We start from the raw sequence: 22304 nt of genomic DNA on the forward strand, positions 1-22304 counted from the left end.
CTCTCTCTCTCTCTCTCTCTCTCTCTCTCTCTCTCTCTCTCTCTCTCTCTCTCTCTCTCTCTCTCTCTCTCCCTCCCTCCCTCCCTCCCTCTCTCTCTCTCTCTCTCTTGCTCTCTCTCTCTCTAGCTCTCTCTCTAGCTCTCTCTCTCTTTCTCTCTCTCTAGCTCTGTCTCACAAACATTCACACACTTGAAGGAATACGGGTGGAGCTGTCTTGTGAGTTTACTTTCTCACCGCCCTATTTCCTCCTTCCTCATATGTCAGTCTTGACTCGACGGACACCAGGGAGAAAGAAAAACCCTAGTGCCGCGTGTCGGTACTTGGTTCTGCAACACATGGACAGTGGGACCTGCTTTAAAACAGTGACTTTAGTGAGTAAAGTTGAGAATATGTGATTTTTCTGTTTTGGGCGGTTTGGAATCGTGCGTAAATCGGGAACACAGAATTACAGGCTGTCTATTTCCTAATCGGGACATATTTTAGGGGTAACAAAAGCCCCAACTGTTATATCAGCGTTACGCGTTGAAGTGAACTGTATTAGTTAATATACTACAGCATGCAAACTGTACCGGCTTTTTATTCCTCTCCACGCGCAGCGCGTCAGGGCGAGTGGTTGCGCAGCGCTCTAGCCCACCACCATTGCCCCGACCCCGGTGTGGAGAATGAGATTGTAGTCCTGGCCACGGGAATAGACCAGTACCTACAGGAGGTCTTTCACCACCTGGCTTACTCTAACCGTGACGACGTGGTATCAGCAGAAGACTTTACGGTGCTTTGCACGGTGTTGGGGCTCACCAGAGCAAGTGAGGAGAGGGAAGCGCCGGACGCAGAAAAAGAGGGAGATGAAGGTCACGGTGTGTGCGTCGGGCTTCTCAGCGAGCTGTCGTTTAAGGACTTTCATTCACGGCTATGCGGGTATTTTCGCGTCCATGCATTACAAAATGGAACCTTGCGCCTTCCAGTTACCGCGGAAACTGAGCACGTTGAACGTCAGATACGAGTTCGGTGGCCGCGGGTCAGACGGAGAAAGTGTGTCAGCTTTGACCTCAGAAGAGAACAGACCGGTAGGAGACCTATACACGCTTCCCAAGAGATGAAGTGTCGGGGAGATGGGAGCTCTGAGAAAGGTAGTTTCAAACAAATCATATCAATACCTGCACTTTGTACCCTGTCCTCTTCCTTATACTCACACATCAAACTGTTGGTCAGCAAAAAAAAAATCCATGATTTTTTTTCCCATGGCCACGTACAGTGCATATAGACAGCAAAGCAGAAGAGCTGTACAAAACAGTCTGTATTTACTAGCCACATCGCAAAGTAACTACATTTCACAGCACTTTTAATGACAATTGATGTAAGCTGCCATGCAAGTTGGCTTAGTCTGACCTTCTGGTTGCAGGTCCTGGGCAGCAGTTTGAGAGTGAGGCTGCAGCTCTGAGGGAGCTGGTGGAGGACCTGCGGTGCGCTCTGCAGGGGAGCGATGCCCGCTGCCTGGCCCTGGAGGTGGCACTGCGACGGGAGAGGGGGCACGGTGCCCTCACAGATCAAGCGAACGAGTCATTGTCAAATGCACTCAGTCACTCGAGTTCAAACACATCCACATCCTCTCAAGTGGCTAGCCCTGAGGGCCAGAAGGGGGCTGTGGGGGCCTCGAAGCCCCAGAGCAGAGGCTGTGGAGTCGGTGGGGAGGGGATGTGTGCAAAAGGGGCATCAGACAAATGGGACCCTCGGGACCTTCTCCTCAGGGAGCTCAAGCTGATTCGCTCTTCACGTGATGGACAGGTAGAGGAGGCAATCAGGTTCAATCAGCGCCTGGAGGAAGAGCTTAGCTGGGCCTATCAGGAGGCTCGAAGACTGGGGGGGGTGGAGTCTCGGCTGCGGAAGGAGAATGCTGAGATAAGGTTGGTTCTGATTGCTAAATTTACTCTAGAATGTGTTCAGATATACACAGAACATTTAAGATTTTGTTTGTTATTGATTGGTGTATTCGTGTTCAGGAGGCGGGCCGAGGAGGCGAGGGAAGCTCTTAGATTGGGCCTACAGCGAGTCCGTCTGATTCAGGAACAGGCCCATAAGGTCCCAACATTACAGAGCAGAATCGCACAACTAGAGTCCCAGCTTCAGGAATACAGGTACACACATCTGTGTGTGTGTGTGTGTGTGAGTGTCGGTCAGTCAAACAGTATAGCTTACACATTATGTGGAGGTGTTCAAGTGGCTGTAAAGAGGCTGTACTGCATGGCTAACAGAGTGCAGCTGCCACACTCTCATTGGACAAGTCTGAGCTTGAACACTTACACGCTTTCAACACGCACACACACACACTCACACCCACAACCCAGTCATCGAACAACCCACCCCCAGGGCATAATATGTGACCCATGTCTCTAACCTTTGACCTCAGATCAGACTGCACTTGCAGAGACAACCCCCTCCCCCGGCCCCTCTACCCTATCGAGCAGGACACCTGCCTCAGGACCAGTGAGTGGCAGGCCTTTGGACAAATCACTGCATGAGAGAGAGAGTTCTTTTTATGAGAGAGACTGAAGGCTGTGTGGATCAATGTATACAGTTTTAGTGTTGTTCCCTACTGAAACGCCTGATTGACCTCTGCGCTCCAGGCGAGGGTCTTCAGCGAGCTGTGGAGGGGAAAGCATCTTCTGATGAGGAAGAGGAGGAGAAGACAGAAGAGGGACTTTGCTGCCTGACAGAGGTGAAGAAGCTCATCAACAGACTGCACAGCACCGCTAAAGGGTTGGTTTCACACACACACACACACATACACACACACACACACACACACACACATGCAAACACGCAATCAAACACACACAAAACACAGACACATAGTAACTACTGCTCCTCTCTCATCTCCCTCTCTTCCCAGATGTCCTAACCCTACCGTCCACAACTTCCTCCTCTCCCACAACCTCCTCCATGACAACGACCTTGTCACCTCCCCCAGGGATGGCAAGGGGCGGGGCCGCAAGGAACTCTGCCCTGCCGAGGAGAGGGGGAATGAACTGCAGAAAGTAAGAGAGAAAGAGTTGGATATATCCTAGTACATAGGAGCATTTGATGTTTGATAGTGTGGGCTGAAGGTGCAAGGAGAGAGAGAGGGCCGAACATGCAGGAAATGGCCCGGGCTGTAATCAAATCTGGGCCCCTGAAACAAGGCCTCCGCCAATGTGGTAGACACCGGGACACTTTTAAAGTGTGTGCTCTTGTCTGTCTCCCTGTCAGAGGAGTGAGGAGGTGGTGGGATTGAGGCTGGAGGTGCAATTGGTGGAGACAGAGAGGGTACGGCTGGCTCTGCTGGAGGAGAAACTAACAGACGCACTCACACTCCTGCTGAAGCTACGCAAAAAGGCATGCTCATAAACCTCCTTACCCTAGCTTGTCTGCATAGCGTGAGTTTAAGTTCTCGCTCTCATGAGGACTTGTAAGTAACTCTACAATGCCACCTGCTGGTGTATTGTTTGTTATGACATGTGCCTTCTCTTTTTCTTACTAGAATGTGTCACGTAGAGCCCTGGGAAAGATTCTGATGGACACTCTGGACATGTACAGTGGAAGTGGTCAGGGTAAGCCTCGCCCATTCATTGGTGTATCATCATTTAGAAGTCAGCCTTTTAGCTGACTCATTGCAATGACTGAAATGAAACACATCCTGTCAGTTCTTGCACTGATTGGTTTATGTGTCACCAGGCCCCTCGCAGGTGCTACAGGTGGCTGATGCCCTCTGTGCCCAGCTGTCCAAAGAGATGCCTGGAGAGGAGGGAGGATGGGGAGGGGGGGAGGAGGAAGGAGGATGTAGTGGTCTGAGTGGAGATGACAGACAGGCACAAGGCTCCGTGTCCTCCAGTCACAGTCAGCAGAACTCCAGTGCTAACCCCCTGCTTATCTCCTGCTGAGCTCAAATCACCATAGGACAACCTTCACCATGACCCCAATGACCTTCCGGCTTTAGATGTTCCCCAAGGCTGTCCTCCAAAACCCCTGACTCCAGCACTGTCCAAAAGGATGGAACAACATTTTCCATCCAATATTGTTTTATTTGTGTGTTTTCTTTACACATTTTACCACATAGACCTGTGCAATTCTATCCTCACAAATCTGTTTGGGTTTTGTAGTTAAATCACATATTTAATTTCCATGTTTTACTCTGTATGCCTACTAAATTATTCTGCAAATATTAAATCAGTCAGTATTTCATGAGGAATATATTTTACCTTATAACTATCAAATAACATGAAACTGTTAAAGTATTACCATTCAGATTGCTTTATTGGATTTTTGGGGAGATACATATCATATCATAATGTCAGCTGGGGCCAGTTGCTTCATAAAGTACACTCAGGGTCATTTTAAATACAGAGTGAGCTACTTGTCCGATAATATACACTGTTATGCAGACGCACATGCAAACACACACTGTATCTGTCTGTTTGCAATGTGGCTAGTGGCATCACCCTGTAGAGAAGGGTGGCTCCCACACTGGAGCGGAGGATGAGGAGCAGAAGGGAGGAGAGCATGAGACAGTCCTCACGCTTATCTGTGTCTTGGGAAAGCTAGGAAGTCAAAGAACCTCAGGGTCACATGGAAGCCAGCAACACACCAAAACGTTGCCATTGTGTTCATGGGATGCAGAGTGAACCTTTTCAGGGACAAGGAATTGAGCTTTGTTGCTATTACGGATCCACAGTTCTCTCCCAAGGTCTTTAGGACCCTGACATCAACCCCAGAGGTTGATTGAGAAGCGACTACATTCCGCAGTTGTGTAGAGCTCACTATCAGTAATGTGTTTGTGAATGGATGAATTAGGAACAGTGTAGGTGTGAGTTTTGGAGATGATGTAACCCATGTAGGCCTCCAACACAGCAGCAAAAATACAGACTCACAGAAAAAGACTGGGAAACGGAGGAGTGGTACGAAAGAATATAGTCCTTTATTTCCAGCAATATACAAAATTCTGCAGGGAGGGACCCTCGCTACTGTTACCATGGAGAAGAGAAGGTGAGGGTGGGGGGGACAGGGAGTCCACATATGGAGCACGCTGACCTCAGGAGGTTTCTATGAGTGTGCTTCTGTATGTTTCCTCTATGTGTGTGTGTGTTTAATAGAGGCAGCTGGATAGACATGGATACACTACTAAAACATCTCATTGTGTCAAGGTACGGTTGTTCATGTTATGTCCAGTAGGGGTCTCCAGCCAGCTGCAGCATGTGTCTCCTAGCCAAGAGTCAGCTGTGTTCCTAGTGGGGTTGGGGGGTCTGGATGGAAGCACTGAGGGCAATACTGAAGGAGGGGAAGGTGTGAGTTATAAAGATAATCTGTCTGTTTTCCTCTCTGAACCTCCATGTTGGTTGATTCAGACATAGGCAGAGCCCTCGATTTACAATATTGACTCATCCTTGTTCTAAATAGAGGGCTATGTAGCCATGACAGACTCTCTCTTCTAGGTCACACTCCTTCAAACAGTATTAAATTACAATATAATCAATCTGAATCAGTTATTAATCAAAGCTAATTTTAGAGATGCTACTCTGTGTTGAGCCTAGCTCCTGATTGGTTACTCTCAAGTTGAGCTTGGCTCTGATAGGTTAAGGCGTTTCTGTCTTAGCAGGCTCCCATGCTTGTTGCAGGGGTTGTGAGGTGTGTAGTTTGTCACATATTAGGCACTATGCTAAATGTTAGCTTCACTGCCAATCCACTGCAGCTTGCGCCAAATCTCTACCGGCCCATTGCAGAAAAGAAAGAAAAGAGTGAAAAAAATATACAGGAGAAAAGAAAAAAGTGTAATAATTACAAAAACAAAACAGAGCCAAAATCAAATGAAAAATAAACAACTTTTTATAGAATAAATATATAATATGTACAATTTGCTTTGTGTGCATCTAAAAATAAATAGACAAAGCGTTACTTCATCCCAAAATAGTATTCACAACTTTCAATCCTGCGGAGGCCAAACACTTGGCACCTGGTCAGTAAGACAGCAGAGAGTGGAATACAGGTTTTGTTCTAAAATATAAGATATAGGTTCTAGAATTAAAGATACACGTTTTAGAGTCCAAGGCATGTGGGTCTTGAATACAGGTTCTAGACTCATGGATATAGGTTCTAGAATGAATGATACAGATACAACCATGTTGAACACAGCTTCTAGAATCAAGGATAAAAGTCATAGAATTAAGAATTCTCGAGTGTAGGGTACAAGTTGAAGCCAAATCTAAATTTCAGAGAACATACTTTTGAAGACTGGATGCAGAGAATAAGAGGTGTTTTACCACTGAGTTAAATCAGTACAATTATATGAGTGGCACCCTCTGGTGTCTGTTATACATTACGGTTCTTTGCACAAGTCTACTGATTAATCCTTGTTGCATCTTTCTACAGTTGCCCATTTAATTCACAGAAACAAATTATTACAAATGACATTCACAAAATATTTAAGGAAAAAAGTCAATGAAAAGTAAAATAAAAGTAAATCTATTTTTAATGCAAATAATCACATAAATTCCACTTCCATTTTGTAAAATGTGCCACATCTAACATCACAATTTTTTGAAAAGTCATTCTGAATGGACAACTTTTGCATTTTCAATTTATGTGCCCTGCACATGCATTCTGCTGGCCCCTTAAAACGCATAGAAATCTAACTAGCCCGGAAAAAACGTAAGTGTGAACAATTCACCTCGAAACCAAGCTCTGCCTCAGAGAGACAGGCTCCACTGACAGTATGGCTGTGTGCTGTAATCTCTAATAGCCTCTTCGCTCTTCCTTAACTGTGACACAACAGATCATTTTTTTTATTTTAAAGTACTTGAGCCAGTTCATATGGCATATGCATGCACTATGTGCATATGTGTGTACCCATGCTCACACTTATAAAACAATATTGAAAGGCTATTTTATGAACGCTGTAACCGTTTGTACCATCTATGGCAAGCCTAAACATACAAGCTATCATCAATCATGGCACCAGATATATGGTTTGTCCTACAGCCTCTGGTGCCAACACTCTAAATGGATTTGAGTCATAAACATTTAATTCTGCAATTGACAAAGTGTTCAGTAGGTGGTTGCCCTGGGCATGTGGTTCAGGTTTATGGTCTTTCAGAGCAGCCCTTGGGATGTGATATGGACAACACTGAACCTGAACTGGACCAAAACAATGACAGCTTTTTCCTCAACCAATTGCAATGGTGAGACAGTCCTCACAGTCCAAACCACATTTGGAACCTGCCAGTCCACACAAACCAATCAAGACCGTCATGTTCCCCTCCAATAAAATTGCACATCCATCATACTATTTATGCTATTCAAAGAGGTCAGCAGGTGATCATCTCTGTTACACCAACCATTCCATATGTGCAACACATTCCTCTACATTCTAATTACAGTGTGAATCCAGAACTGACTGTACACATACCAATTAAACTGTGTCGCTATATCACCTCTCTGACCTTACAGCACAACTTCTGTGAACCAACAGACATGTGACCCAACAGACATGTGACCTAACAGACATGGGACCCTTGACCCCTTGAGTGTGTCTGTTTGGGTCTCGGTTGTGGGCCCAACAGCCAAACTCGGCCAAACAAACATACTAACCACATAGTTTCACTGTCTCCATAATGGCTGAGCCAAGTCAGTAAACATTGAAGAGAGATCTCATTTCAGATGTTTCCCCCCCGCCCCCTGACCCGTGCTCCAGGAGGACAGAACTGGAAACTAGGAGATGTTGTTGATTGCTGAGGTCAGGGATCTCTGTAGAAATGGCCCGACCAAAAGGCTGATGTGTGATAAGTACCAGGGCCAATGTTAATCAAGAAAACCCTTCAGGAGGCTACGGCCTCTTGAAAGGTCAGAAGATAGGACCTATACGATATCATGTGTATGTCGCCTTGGATCAAAGTGTCTGCTATATGAATACAAATGTTATGTAAAACAACCTCTGTTGAGAAGCATTCCCTAACCTTATGCAGTGCAGTTACAGCACTGCAGGACGCAGGATCTGATTTCAGGTCGGAGGTCAGTGGCAGCTCTTGCGTCCTGGGTGAGGCAACATGAGGGGCAGTCAGCTGAACTTGAGTTAAGACACAAGGGTTATTTTAAAGAGATTTAGGTCTGTTGTGCTGCTGCCACTGCACCCCCCAGCCAAGGCCCACAGTGCCCATAACCTCCCACCTCCAATTATTACATCACATTATAGATCATCATGCACATCTCTAAACACATAAAGCACTTGGTGATTCAGCGTACTAGGCTTCAGTGTGTGTGTGTGTGTGTGTGTTTTTTGCTGTCTGTCTGTGTCATTTCAAGTGTTAGAAGTTGATTTCATCTTTACAAAGGCAACATGTCTGAGTGACTAGCCTGTGGGCTGACATCCCCATCTAAAATAATGAGGATTTGCCCTACATCAGAACTGATATTGATTTATATCAAGTGCAACAATAATAATCGCCATCAGAACAGTGATAAGAATAATAACCAAAGTAGTGGAGCTCAGTTACGTAGCGATACAAAGGGAGAGTCGTGTAGACCGGGGGGTGGGGAGGAGGGGTGGGGACGGGGACGGGGACGAGGGGGGGGACGAGGGTTGAGGCGTCGTGCTGGGGGTCGTAGTGCTGCTGTTGTTCTATGGCTGAAACAGACACACTGATGAAGTCGTTCAGACGTTGCAGAAGGGGAAAAGGAGTTCCCCGACAGGCTCAAATTCAACTCTATTCTCCTTATAAGGCACCACCGTCGACCAGAGCCCCGGAACAGAACAGAAGAGGATTTCAGCTGATACCTGCCCAACGCTGGTGTGCAGAGGAGCCAGATGGAGACACTGCCCCGGTGTCAGGTGTCCTGTTGTCCATGTCCCGGTGCGTGTGTTTGTCTAGTCTCCCACATCAGTGTCTTTGTCTCCGATGAGCCAGAGGATGTGGAAGCAGAGCGCCAGGAAGCCAGTGCCCAGCAGGTCTCCCAGGGCGGTCAGGTAGGGAATGGAGAAGTTGTCAGGGTCCATCCCCCTGCTCCACATCCAGTGAACCATCCAGTCAGCCAAGTACAGCAGGATCAACACCTGAGAGAGAGAGAGAGAGAGAGACAGAGGAGAGAGACAGAGCGAGTGAGAGAGAGAGAGAGAGAGAGAGAGAGAGAGAGAGAGAGAGAGCGAGACAGCGCGAGAGAGAGAGAGAGCGAGAGCGAGAGACAGAGAGATATGTGGATGTGTCTTGCAGCATTTGGGCCAACCAGAGAATTGATATCACAACATATGGGTGAAGGTGGTGTCTGTCTGTGTGTGTGTGTGTGTCTGTGTGTGTGTGCATGTACCTGCAGCAGTGCAGCAGCCATGTAGAAGGCTATAAAGATGGAGGTCAGAGTGGTGTGTCCTGCTCGCATGGAGTTGATGGTGTAGAGGAAGACCAGGTGTCCTGGGGCAACCAGGAGGAAGAGCACGCGAGCTGAACGAGAGTTCACACCTGGGGGGGGTGGAGAGGGATCATGTTCAAACCTTACCTTACATAACTACATCTGTTGCATCATATATTAGACAGCAGAATAAGACGGTATTTTTCTTACTGGAGCCAAAGAAGGACATGCAAGGGGTGGGACACTTCCGGGGGGGAGCGTTGGGGTCACCCATAGGTAGACCATTCATGTGCAGGTAGGTAGAGATTCTACTGGCCTGGACCGCTACCAGGTTACCGCCCACGCCTGGCCACAAACACACATGCACACGCCGTCAGAAAACATGGATGTATATAGTCGGTATTACTGGTTGTGTGTTCTGTCAGAGGTTGTACAGAGGGTTGTTTAAGAGTCTCACCGTTGATGACAGGGGTGAAGACAGCCATGCCGGCAAAGTTGGGGTTGGAGACCGTTTTGTCCAGAATCAGGCCTCCCACACTGAGAGAGGGAAACGGATGAATACTAACACACAAGCACATGACACGGCTGCTACTCAAGGTTGTCAGGTAGTGGTAGTGGCACCTGCTGATCGCCATGGCGATGATTACAGGCTCCCAGCCGGAGTAGAGCACCTCTCGAGTGGACGGGATCCGCCGGGCTATCAGAACCCACACAGGGGTTATGGCCACAAACACAGCGCACACCAGCGGGTTGGCATAGTTGTTGAGGTCTACAACCAGACACACAAAAACACCTCGGTTCATTTCCTGAACCACACAAATGTATTACATTACAGTTTATACAGAGACAGAAACACAGCACATGGAGGGCATGGCTCATCCTGAACGCCAACAGGCTGTGGACCAGAACAGATTCATAGGTACCCTCTCACCCAACACGGATCCGTCTATTTCTGATTGAGATGCTCAGACTGGCTGTGAGGGTGTGATTATTCTCCAATGTGATGGATGTTTCCATGACTGTGTGTGTGTGAATGTGGGTGGGTGGGAGGAACACTAAAGCTGGGTGTGGTGGAGACACTATCACTGAGCTAACAATAGAGCCTCCACACACACAAACAGCCTGTGAGGTTAGCTGTGGGATCAACCCTCACTGTGTGGACTGGGATCACACTGTTATTTTACGCCTCCCTGCGTCTAGTCAGGAAGGGGTCCACCAAACATTCGTGGTGAGACTATCAAACCAGCTTCAATATGTCATTGCGACATTAGATGAACCTGAAAACATCCTGTGAGACTGATGAGAAGGAAGAAGTGTGTGTTTGTGTTTGTGTGTGTTGGGTACCTAGCTCCTTGTACAGGCCCGTGGAGATGCCAGCCAGCAGAGAGAGGGTGATCAGGTCTCCCAGACTGGCAGCGATGGGTGTGGCTACATTATCAGGGTTGATGCCAACCTTCCTGGATGCGATGATCACACCAATCATGATCAGCCCTGAGGAAGCCAGGGAGGTCAAGGAGACTTTTGGTCAAACAAACCAAACACAAGCTGCTTGATACATAAAAATGGTGCTTCTGAGTTCAAAACACATACATCTTATACAAAGTTTAGATGCTATCTTATTTTCAGGAGAATATTATACATACGGTATAATAGATATACTGAATGTATAATATCTTACTGAACAATGACTACATGGCTGGCAATATTGTAAATCCCAGTTGTGTGTCCACTGTCCCTGTCGATATAGTGTGAGAGAGAGAGAGAGAGAGACAGAGACAGAGGAGAGAGACAGAGCGAGTGAGAGAGAGAGACAGAGGAGAGAGACAGAGCGAGTGAGAGAGAGAGAGAGAGAGAGAGAGAGAGAGAGAGAGAGAGAGAGAGAGAGAGCGAGAGACATAGTGAGATATAGTGTGTGGCCCTGGCCGTTACCTAGCAGCAGAGAAGCGATGAAGGCTGTCGCCACACTGGAGGCACAAAGCAACACGGCGTGGCCCAGTCTGAACTGGCCCTCCGGGATCCAGCCAAAGATCACAGCAGCGATGGAGGCGAGGAACCCCACCACTGTGGCCTGGACCTGGGGACAGACAGACAGGCAGGCAGGCAGGTGGCGTGAGAGGGCTTGCTTTGTGCCTGGGTGTGTTTGAATGAATAATGATTATCTGAGTGTACTTTGTGCATGTGTCTAGTATGTACTGTGCGTGTGCCAGACTTCATGTCTCCATGTGTGTGCAAACACACCTGGTGAGCTACCCTACCTCTGTCAGGGGGGTCAGGACCTGGTCTCCACTCCCTGCCCACTGTGGGGGGGCTTCTAGTAGGAGTAGGCTGGTCAACACAATACTAAGGCTACTATTACATAATAGTAGCCTTAGTCTATATTATCCCTTCCCAGTCAGAGAACAGGATACCTCACCGGATAATACCAGGATTACACCGGTTTCAAAGTAATCTACAGATTACTTTGAAACCGGTGTAATGTTACTTTGAACATTTAGTCACTCTAATAATGTTCTGTGTTCCAGTATTGTTCCTCGCAGCGTTCTATGTCTAGGTGTAGCGTGGTGTTGAGTTCTGGAGGGTTCCGTCTGGATACCTGGATGAGGGCGAGGTTCCCCATGATCATCTGCCACATGTCCTTGGATGTGTCCATCTGACCGATGTTCGCCTGAGAGGAGGGGCACAGCAGGGCACATCACTCACACATCATCAACACAGCCAAACCCGCTCAACAGCTACTTGAGCAGGCACAAATAGCCCAGCTGATATGAGTTTGAGTGTGTGTGTGTGTGTGAGTGTGTGTGAGCAAGACAGCACAAGTGTGTGTCGCATCTGCAGGCGCCGTTGCCCCTCTGCCCCACAACAACAAACAGAAGACAGTTCTCTGGACAAAGGTTCCCTGATCTCTTCCAACAACCCCCCCCCCCCTCCCTCCCCCACCAACCCTCACCCCAACACCCTGCCCTGCGGCCGACTCCACTTATCTCATCGCTCACACACACCGCCTCATGGTCTCCAGCATCAAGTGGCTACAGCCTACAGAGAGACACTGTGTGTCTGAAGCTATGATCCTGATGTCTCTCAGTGGCAGGGCACCAAGCAGCAGGCCTGCTGGAAACACATCCTCTACTCCCGCCCGCCCTCTCTCTCTCTCTCTCTCTCTCTCTCTCTGTCTCTCTCTCTCTCCCTCTCTGTCTCTCTCTCTCCCTCCCTCCCTGTCTAAACGTCCTCTCATGATCTCACACTGTTGTGGAGGGAAGCTGTGCTGCAGAGGCGAGGGAGGGACGGTCGAGGATCGGACGTGTGAAGCACTGAAACAAGCCTCCCGCCGTTCACTAGACATGTAGAGGCGCCGTAAGACAGGAGGAGGGGGGTCAATGTCCGTGGTGCTTACCAAACCACATCCATTTGTATTCCATAGGACTAACTGCAAGTACATACAGTATACCTGTTATTGTGCAGACTAGCTGGTGAGTAGCATAAGGCGCATTTTCTCTCTTCCTCCTCTCTCCTCTGTCTTCACAGAGGAGCACTACATCAAGGCCTGGTCACATGACAGTGGCCCTTACAACTCTGACTGCCAAAAAGACAGGAAGAGAGAGAATGAGGGGGAAAGAGGGAGAATGAGGGGGGGGAAAGAGAGACAGAGAGAGAAAGACAGAGAGAGTAAGTGAGAGAGAGAGACAGAGAGTGAAAGAGAGAGAAAGAGAGAGGCACACAGACAGAGAGCATGAGGAGTTCTGAATAGAGGTGTTGGTACTGAGCCAGAGAAGGAGCCTCTCAACCTGGCACTGAATCTCTCACTTTGGAACACACACACACACACAACTGCTGCACCACGCTCCACCTCCCTAAAATGCTGCTATTTGGTTACGCTAGCATTCTCTTAACATGGCTGTGCTGGGATTTGACCAATTTAAGAGAGAGACCTGTTCAGAGTGGATTTTGTTTTCTGTGAGAATGCTTTGTTTTCTCACAAAGCCTGAGAGAGAGGGTTTCTGATAAACCATCTGCACACAAAGTTAATGCACAGTCAAACAACACTGATAAAGCAGTTTGCTGAAGAGGAGTGTGTAATTCTGAGAAAAACTCCACCTCACTTTACAGAAAAGACTGATAAGTGATTTCAGCTGGGTTATTTGTGTGTGTATGTGCGTGTGTTTATAGCATGTGTGTATGTACGGTTGTGTGTCCTTTTATAACTGGAAATAGCATCCCACTCCCAAAGTGACCCCTCCCTCGGTCAGTGTGACCCCTGTGCGTGACCGTGTGTGCGTGCATGTCTGTGTGGATAGATCAGTGAAGAACAGGCCAACACCGGTTTTGATAACAGAGCTAAGGTCAGAAAGATAAGACATTGTAGAGGTCACGCCACCATGGGGACACGTGTCTGTGTGTGGGTGTGTGTGTACGTATTGGTGGCTAGATAAGGTGGTCTCTGGTATCCCCAACACATCAACAGTCCCACCCATGTGACAGAGAAAGGTCTACTTGTTGTAGAGAGGGGAGTGCTGTGGCATTACACGTACAGGAAGGCTGCCAAACTCTGACATCTGTGACCTGCCACTGTAAACATGCTCTGAAACTTCCAGTAAGATGATGACGATGTGAAGGCCAGTGCCTGTATACTGCCAGCATTCATTCACGAAACGTGATTATCTCAAAACATACAGTTAATTAGGTACAATTACACACAAGAGGGGATAGGAGAGTGGCACAAAAACAACTGTTTACAGAGAAAGAGAAAGAGAGAGAGAAAGAGAGAAAGAAAGAGAGAGAGATGAAGGGAAAGAGAGAAAAAAGAGAGGAATGGAAAGAGAGAACCGTTTCACTCAACTCACAGACAAAGAGGTCTATTTTCCTGTGACCCCTGGTCATGTGAACTGAAGTCCCCCTTTGCCTGCCACAGCATGGAATTAACTATTTTTCAGAATTAACCCTTTACTGCCTAAGCCAACATTCCAAACATTCCATATGCTGTTGAAATATGATATTCATATTAATATTTTATGAATTTTCACATTAAATCATACACCTTAACTGTTGATACCATATTGAAGAAGGGAACTAGGGGATTTTTATGATGTGAATAAATATATGATTACTTAAGGAAAATCATATTTTATCAAGGTTATTTCAGGCAGCAATTTTTTACAAAAACTTCTCTATCCACCATACCTCATCAGACAACTTAATTTTTAACCACTTTAATTACAAGATGGAGGATAACTTTGAGTAGGTGGAATATCCACAAATCTGTGGGCAATGTAGAACAGAAGACAGAATAGAAATATCCTATTTTGATTAAAAGTCAAGTGCTAATGACCACCAGATTACTTCAACGTACAGTTGAAGTAATCTGGTGGTCATTAGCACCAACATGGGAAGAAACAGAAACATGGCCTCCAGGGGCCAGTCAAGGTCCTGACCGGGTATCAGGGCGGTGAGCTAGCTTTGCCCCTAGTCTGGTAAGCTTTGGTTGGGCTGGGAGAGGTCTCGGGCAGGGTCAGAAGAGAGGCTGGAGGTGGTCAGTCCCGGACAGCGTGTGTGGAGAGACTGAAACAGAACTGGATCAGACTCTGTTTGACTCTGATGTGAAGGTAAAGCTGGGAAAGCGCAGGAAATCAGCTAATGAGCTTCAGTCGTTGTTTCCCACCGAATGATGGAAAGAATGCGTGGATTTGTCTGCTCTGGGATCTAATTCTCTTAGTTAACCACATGGTTAGTCTGCCCCTTCGTTTGCCCTTTCTGGAAGAAACCCAGAGGTATTCTGTCCAGATCAAACTGTTCATGGCCTCCAATGAGCAACAGCGTTGCCTTGCTGTATTTCAATACAAGGCACTTTCCCATTCTAGGCCTTAGCACTTGTTTCGGGTATCACAAAAACAAAACAATTATCAAGAACTTATTAGGAAACTTCCCAAACTTAAATGAACCTTATGAATCATCTCTTTGTGAGAGTGAAAGCATACGTTGTGATCTCTAATGAGAGAACACACCTTCCCTCAGAACAACCTCTCTTTTGTTTCAGAAGAATGTGTCCCAAGTGAAAACCAACTAACTGAGAAGTTTAGCAGAATGTTTTCTGATTGTTTTTGCCTTAGATCTCTTTAATCAAACTTGAATAAGAACTGTATTCAACCAAAATAACCTAATACTAAGAACTGAAGAACTGAATCCTGACAAACCCCACATAAGGCATTGTCACAAACTTGGCTGGCTTTGGGAGGAGCGTTTCCAAGACGACGTAAACAAAGCTTTCCCTCATTCAGAGGTGGGATGACGTCCATGCCCCTCCCTCCACCCCTCTCCAACCTAGCACTCTCCTCACCTGCAGCCCCCGGCCGATCAAGCACTCCATGCTGTCCTACAGCATTCAATACCTTGTCACAGCATATGTCTTGCACAGAAATACAGCAAAATAAACCACATAATGAAATACACACACACACTTACCGCTGTGGACAGTCTGGAAGCTAGTGTCATCTCCAGGTTGCCCTTGAGCCCCAGCAGAGCAGGGACCAGGATGAAGACCTCCGTCACCTCCGTGAACACAGTCCAGTGCTGCAAGACAAAGCACCACACAACATCAGAAACACCCTTACCTGACGGCAGAAACACCACCACACATCAGAGACACCATCACAAAATGTCAGAAACAGAAACACCACCACACAACATCAGAAACACCATCACACAATGTCCGAAACAGTAACACCACCACACACCATCAGAAACACCATCACACAATGTCAGAAACACCATCACACAATGTCAGAAACAAACACCACCACACAACATCAGTATAACCCTCACACGATGTCAGAAACAGAAACATCACACAATATCAATAACACCATCACATAACCACCACACAGTAGTAGTGAACCTAGCAACATGACCCTGTCTGGTATGACAGCATCTCCTGTGGAACACAGGCAGCTAAACAAGGTATATAAGCAGGAGGAGAGTGTCTGGACGACCTTGTTATGCCCCATTTCATATCGATTCAGCTAATGTATCATTTCTTGACATTCTATCACTACAGACTGTGTATCATATTGTGATCCTGTTTTAAACAAGGTCAAACACGACACCCAGCTTCCTCTATACACCATGTATCTCAATCTGTCCTCTATTCTCCCCTCTCCATCTTGCCTGCTCTCTCGTTTTCCTTGCATACCCCCCCCCCCCATAAGGAGTTCCAACATAATTCATGCACCCTTTCATATAACCTCTACAGCCAAAAGTGCTTTACAGTAAGCACTATCCATCTGCCTGCAGCTCTCTAGCTCAGCATAAATACAAGGCCTTTCGGTGCCAACTGCCTCCTCCAGCCAATGTGTTCTCATAGGAGAGGACAAAGACAGCTATGAGCAAGGCCAGCAAGTTCTGAAGGGATACGTGTCAGAGAAAATGAATACTTCACAAATACGCACGCCCACACACAAGTGGAAGCGTACACAAAATGATATGTCTTGGGAAGCCAACCACCTACGTCCACTGTGAATCCTCCTCAAACTGTTTTTCCATCTTTGAGAGGGTGGCTGAGGCCTGAAACTGATGACTGCGTGGTCCTTTGTGATGCCCAGCAGAGCAGGGCTGTGGTCTATTAGGACTGGTACAGTACAGTACAGCAGTGCAGGACTGTGGTCTATTAGGACTGGTACAGTACAGCAGTGCAGGACTGTGGTCTATTAGGACTGGTACAGTACAGCAGGGCAGGGCTGTGGTCTATTACGACTGGTACAGTACAGCAGAGCAGGGATGTGGTCTATTAGGACTGGTACAGTACAGTACAGCAGGGCAGGGCTGTGGTCTATTAGGACTGGTACAGTACAGCAGGGCAGGGCTGTGGTCTATTAGGACTGGTACAGTACAGCAGGGCAGGGCTGTGGTCTATTAGGACTGGTACAGTACAGCAGGGCAGGGCTGTGGTCTATTAGGAATGGTACAGTACAGCAGGGCAGGGCTGTGGTCTATTAGGACTGGTACAGTACAGCAGGGCAGGGCTGTGGTCTATTACGACTGGTACAGTACAGCAGGGCAGGGCTGTGGTCTATTAGGACTGGTACAGTACAGCAGGGCAGGGATGTGGTCTAGGGACGGGGCAATGGGGCTGAGGACATCGATCCATCCGCAGGGATAGTGCTTATGTTTAGAGTCTGTCCCAATGGCACTGGGCACTTACAGTCCAGGCAGACTGCAGCCTAATCAATACATACAGTAGCAGCTGTCAGGGAGGAAAGGAGAGTATTTGTTCTGACTTCACAGCTCTGGGAGAGAGACGAGCCAGCTATAATGGTATGCTGCGTAGACTCAGCACTCAAAGCAGGTGGAACAGCTCCTCTCCACAACCTGTCAGCGCCGTGGCATTTTGAAAGCGGCCGACTCCAAAGGGACCTCAGTCCCCTGGCTTGGTCCCCTGCCACCCTAGCTCTGGTTCCTCGAGCACCCACACTCCTCAACCTCTCTCTCCCAATAAGATGCACCATCTCATACTCTCTTTTCACATCCTTTCCCCTATCCCAACATACACCCCCACCTCCTCCCAGCAAGACTTTATTCTCCCAGTGAGCATGTGTAGTTTTCTCCATGTGACCTGGGCCCCAGGCCAGACACAGTTCTGGTTAGCCTGGTTCTAGGATTGTGTGTGTCTCTGCCTATTCCACAGGTGTACAGGCCCTGTGGCATGTCCCTGTGCCCTGTGGCAGGCTCATGTTGCTGCTGCAGGCCCGTCTGACCACTGTTGATCATCTGACAACTGCTGCACTATATGGAGGGTCTGAAATCTGAGCCCTGGGGAACGCAGCGTCACTGCAACACTGACCGCGTCATAGAAATACTGGCAACAACGCAAAACTGCTGACCAAATAATACTGTAGTAACTGCATAGCAGTCACTTTCCAAGGTTTTTCCACTATTGGAAATAGACTGTGCTTCAAAGGAGGATTCCAAAGAGATGAGCCTTCCAGAATGTTCAAATCTGAACATGAAAACTCCCTCTAGACTCGCTGAAATATTAGCGAGAGCTTTATTCTAATAGCAGGCTAACCTACTAATCCTTTCAAATTAATTTTCAAAGACACCAGCTGTCTCCACTATTGTAATCCTCTATTAGTTACGAGCTGCCTACTGAAAGGAAGCAACTGATATCCGGAGCAGTTCCACGAAAGATATGAGGAACTACAGACACCTATCATCATCTTGTATCTATTTGTGGTAATCAGTGACAGGAGACAAGGAAATTAGAAATTACAACAGCCATGACAATAAAATACTGTCATGCTGTTTGCAAGAGAATACTGTATGTGATGATACTGTACTACTCTTAATCTGAGAGAGAGGAGAGAGAGAGAGAGAGAGAGAGAGAGAGAGAGAGAGAGAGAGAGAGAGAGAGAGAGAGAGAGAGAGAGAGAGAGAGAGAGAGAGAGAGAGAGAGAGAGAGAGACCAGCTGCCAGCCGATCGTACTGAGTCAGTCACATGAGACCCAGCCCACGCTGTAGATGCACTCTGGCTCCTGTGGAAACCATGCAACTGGATGTGGTTGGACCAAAATGACCTCTGGTAGGCAGACAGGGCTTGGCTGGTGTCAGGCCTTTGTGTTGACTGTGTTTTCCTGTTTACTGCTTTCTTTATTTTTAGACTGTTTGTATGTTTTTGAGGCTAAAACCATGTCTCGCCGCCATGTCTGACCACTGCTGTGGGACAGACAGACTCACGGTAAACAGACTAACAGGTTGCAGCAACACAGCAACAGACTAACTCCAGGAAGTATTCTGAGGACTCTAAGACTATTTTACATTATAGTAAAACCTACTATAATGAATCTCTTAGAACAACGTCTAAGACTTGGACTTTTTGAAACAATAATGTTTTTCTGTTTGTTATACTTTAATTGACTAACTTGAGGGGAAAGAACTCGATATGCCTACGAGAGAGAGAGAGAAATGTGAGAGAAAAAAAGAGAGGGATGGAGAAAGAAAGAAAGAAAGAAAGAGAAACATTTTGACTAAATGGTACTACACGTATACTCTCTCTGTCTGTCTGTCTCTCCCTCCCTCCCTCTCTCTCTGTCTCTCTCTGTCTCTCTCTCTCTCTGGGGCATGATTATAATGTTCTAACCCCCAAACTACACTACCTCGGCTCTAGCTTTCACTTAAAAGTAAGTGATGTGACTCTTCCCCCTTTGCTCCCTCTCTCTGCCCCCCCCCCCCCCCCCCCCCCCCCCCCGCTCTGTTCAGAGTTCTTGGGGTACACCATGTTGGCATCCAAAGAGACAGCCTGTGCCAGTGCCTCGTCTCCTGGCAACCAGACACCTCCAGCTTTATCTGCACCAGAGGCTGACCTTAAAGAAATATATGACCTGCCAGGCTGCCTGGACAGTATTTATACACTGCCACAGCTCTCTGCACATGCATATGCAGTCACACACAGTTAGTAACAGAGAGAGAGAGAAAGATAGAGAGACAGAGGGATAGAGAGGGATAGAGAGGGATAGGGAGGGAGGGAGGGAGGGAGGGAGGGAGGGAGGGAGGGAGGGAGGGAGGGAGGGAGGGAGGGAGGGAGGGAGGGAGGGAGGGAGGGAGGGAGGGAGGGAGGGAGGGAGGGAGGGAGGGAGGGAGGGAGGGAGGGAGGGAGGGTAAAGCAGACAGAGAGTCAACAGGAAAGAGGGAGGAGAGTAATTATAACTTAGTTAAATGATTTTCTCTGAGGTTCCGAGTAGAGCAGTGCTCTGCCTTTCTGCCTCTCCTCAAACTCCCTGCTCAGGAGCAGCTGGGAGCCAACACTAGCCCTGTCTACAGCACTTTAGTCCTCTCTATTGTGTTCTAGTCACGAGTTTTATGTTCCCCAGCCCAGCATCTATGCACAAGTTCCTGCTACACTGTAAATTACCATAAGTCTGGCCCTCACTTGCCAACCAGGCAACTGATGGATCAGGGATTCACTGTATCAGGAATGTAGGATTACTGTCATTTGTTATGAAAAAATTAAATAAATAACATAATCCATATATAAATATATATATAAATATTTCTGGCGTGGGGAAGTGACAAATGAATAAACTCTCCTCTCAGTGTTCCCACCCTGGTCGAGGTGCACAATGTACAAGGCAACATATGCCAGGACAGGAGGAAGGAGGGGGTAGGGGATGGAAAGACAAGTTATGTAAATACCCCCATGATCTCTGATGACCGCCCATTCAACCCTTCTTTAAAGAGATGCCATCAGATAGGTTGATGGGACAATGATTGACACATGCTGATCCAATCAAGTGTGACAAAAAGCGGTTCATTGAATCATACCCCAGGCCAGCCCCTAAGCAGCAGTCCTCCACAGACACTGGCCTCTCTGATGGATGAGCCTGCATTGAAAGATACTGTAACACTGTAGCTGGATAGAAGCTATGGACATGGTCAGGTACTAAGAATATCTTTGTGTCAAATCACATATGGTCATTTATGATATATGTATACACGTAAGATCAAATCCGATGAGGTGATAGAGTAAGTAGCAAGAACACAGGAACAAGGAAACAGGCATAAGGACATGATTCAGTCTTTACTGTATCTGGCAGGTGTGCACTACCAGCCCTATGGTGTTGATGGCCAAACATAAGGGCTCAATACAAGCCCTGTCTTAGTCACAGCTTTCCTCTTTCTATCCACCTATCCATCTTAGTCCATCCAAGTCAGGTTGTCATCGTGTAATGTTGATCGTGACTTTTTCTACTATGTTGATAAACATGACGTGTTGATAAACATGACAATGATTGTTTTTAGTAAAATTATGATAAGACATGCATCTCCTGGGAAATGGATACAGATGAATGTTTAATTTAGCTGCTGCATGACAACTCAAAATCCCATCTTGATCCATCTACTGTGGTTGTACAGATGTTGTGGCAGTGTCAACATATACTGATGTGATTACCTATCGTTTATTAGGTCAATGGGTATCAAACGCTGTTGGTATAAGTTTTCTTACCTGCACAATATCTAGCACCATTCCTGCCGCCACCGTCCCGAACCCAGCCAGCAGGAACGGAAACACCACCTGCAGCCCGATGGAGAAGGAGGTCTCCTTCAACGGTACAGGTGGTTCAGGGCTCTGGTCAGTACTGATGTCGTCGCTCTCATTGCTCTGGCTTGCATTCTCCAGTAAAGCGTCTTCCTCGCGCTGGCCTTTGGCGTTCGCTCGGCAGTCTATGACCACTATCTCCGACCGTTCCTCCTCGCCTGGCTCATCGGTCCGGTCAGTGAAGGAGGTCACCTCCGTCTGCTCATTCTCGCCCCCGGTCTCCTGTTTCATCTCCTCTGGGCCCTCGGTAAGGATCATCGGGTGAACGGAGCCGTTGGAGTTGAGATAGCCCGGTGGCATTGGGGCCCCCTCCTTTTTCATCTCTATGTCCCCGGAGGACATGTCGATGTCGGGCAGTTTGTCTTGTTCTTTCGACCAAAGTACCATGCGGAGGCCTTTGAGGACAATCGGCGTGATGAGAAATAAGGAAACAGTAGCCCAATTGGGTCTAAGTTCTGAGTTCCCCTGGTCGGTTAATTACCTGATCCCGAGTTAATTTATCCCATTAAATAACGTTGAAGAGGGACACTCGTGTGTGGTCTCTTAAGGCAAAATAATCAAATATTAACAGCAAATGTAGTAGCTCATCAACGCGTGCGTTGATAAAGTCAAGTGTTTGGCCCGTCTCCAGGCGCGTGAGATCTTGCCGATACTTCGGTAGAAGAGTGAGTATGTTCTCCATTCACTGCAGGCGCCCAGTTGACAGATGTGTAACAGAATGATACAACATGTCTATGTTCTAAATTAGGAGGGAAAAAAAGCTGTGCGAACAGAAAAAATTGAAACACTTCTTGACGCTTATGGATAAATTGCACCAAAAAGTCTTGAAATTGTATATTTAAATGTCCAATAAGCAGAAAGG

At 47.3% G+C, this 22304-nt stretch overlaps 2 protein-coding genes across 2 annotated transcripts; one reads left to right on the plus strand and one right to left on the minus strand.

Moving 5' to 3' along the window:
- Positions 1–291: 291 nt before the first annotated feature.
- On the plus strand, positions 292–4214 carry si:ch211-112f3.4 (EF-hand and coiled-coil domain-containing protein 1). The gene is made up of 9 exons (XM_067232866.1): positions 292–1127; positions 1400–1901; positions 1998–2132; positions 2405–2481; positions 2622–2754; positions 2888–3032; positions 3244–3369; positions 3515–3584; positions 3709–4214. The coding sequence occupies exons 1-9, from the start codon at positions 557–559 to the stop codon at positions 3912–3914; spliced, it is 1965 nt and encodes a 654-aa protein (XP_067088967.1). The 5' UTR covers positions 292–556; the 3' UTR covers positions 3915–4214.
- A 715-nt stretch (positions 4215–4929) lies between these two features.
- Positions 4930–22304, minus strand: slc41a1 (solute carrier family 41 member 1). The gene is made up of 10 exons (XM_067232854.1): positions 21350–22304; positions 15817–15924; positions 11957–12028; positions 11293–11437; positions 10708–10854; positions 9985–10132; positions 9821–9900; positions 9574–9708; positions 9325–9473; positions 4930–9073 (listed from the first exon to the last, which is right to left on the minus strand). Exons 1-10 carry the CDS (start codon positions 21827–21829, stop codon positions 8888–8890), a joined length of 1650 nt encoding a protein of 549 aa, XP_067088955.1. The 5' UTR covers positions 21830–22304; the 3' UTR covers positions 4930–8887.

Source organism: Osmerus mordax, chromosome 1, assembly GCF_038355195.1.
Source record: "Osmerus mordax isolate fOsmMor3 chromosome 1, fOsmMor3.pri, whole genome shotgun sequence".
In the NCBI taxonomy this organism is placed as follows: domain Eukaryota; kingdom Metazoa; phylum Chordata; class Actinopteri; order Osmeriformes; family Osmeridae; genus Osmerus; species Osmerus mordax.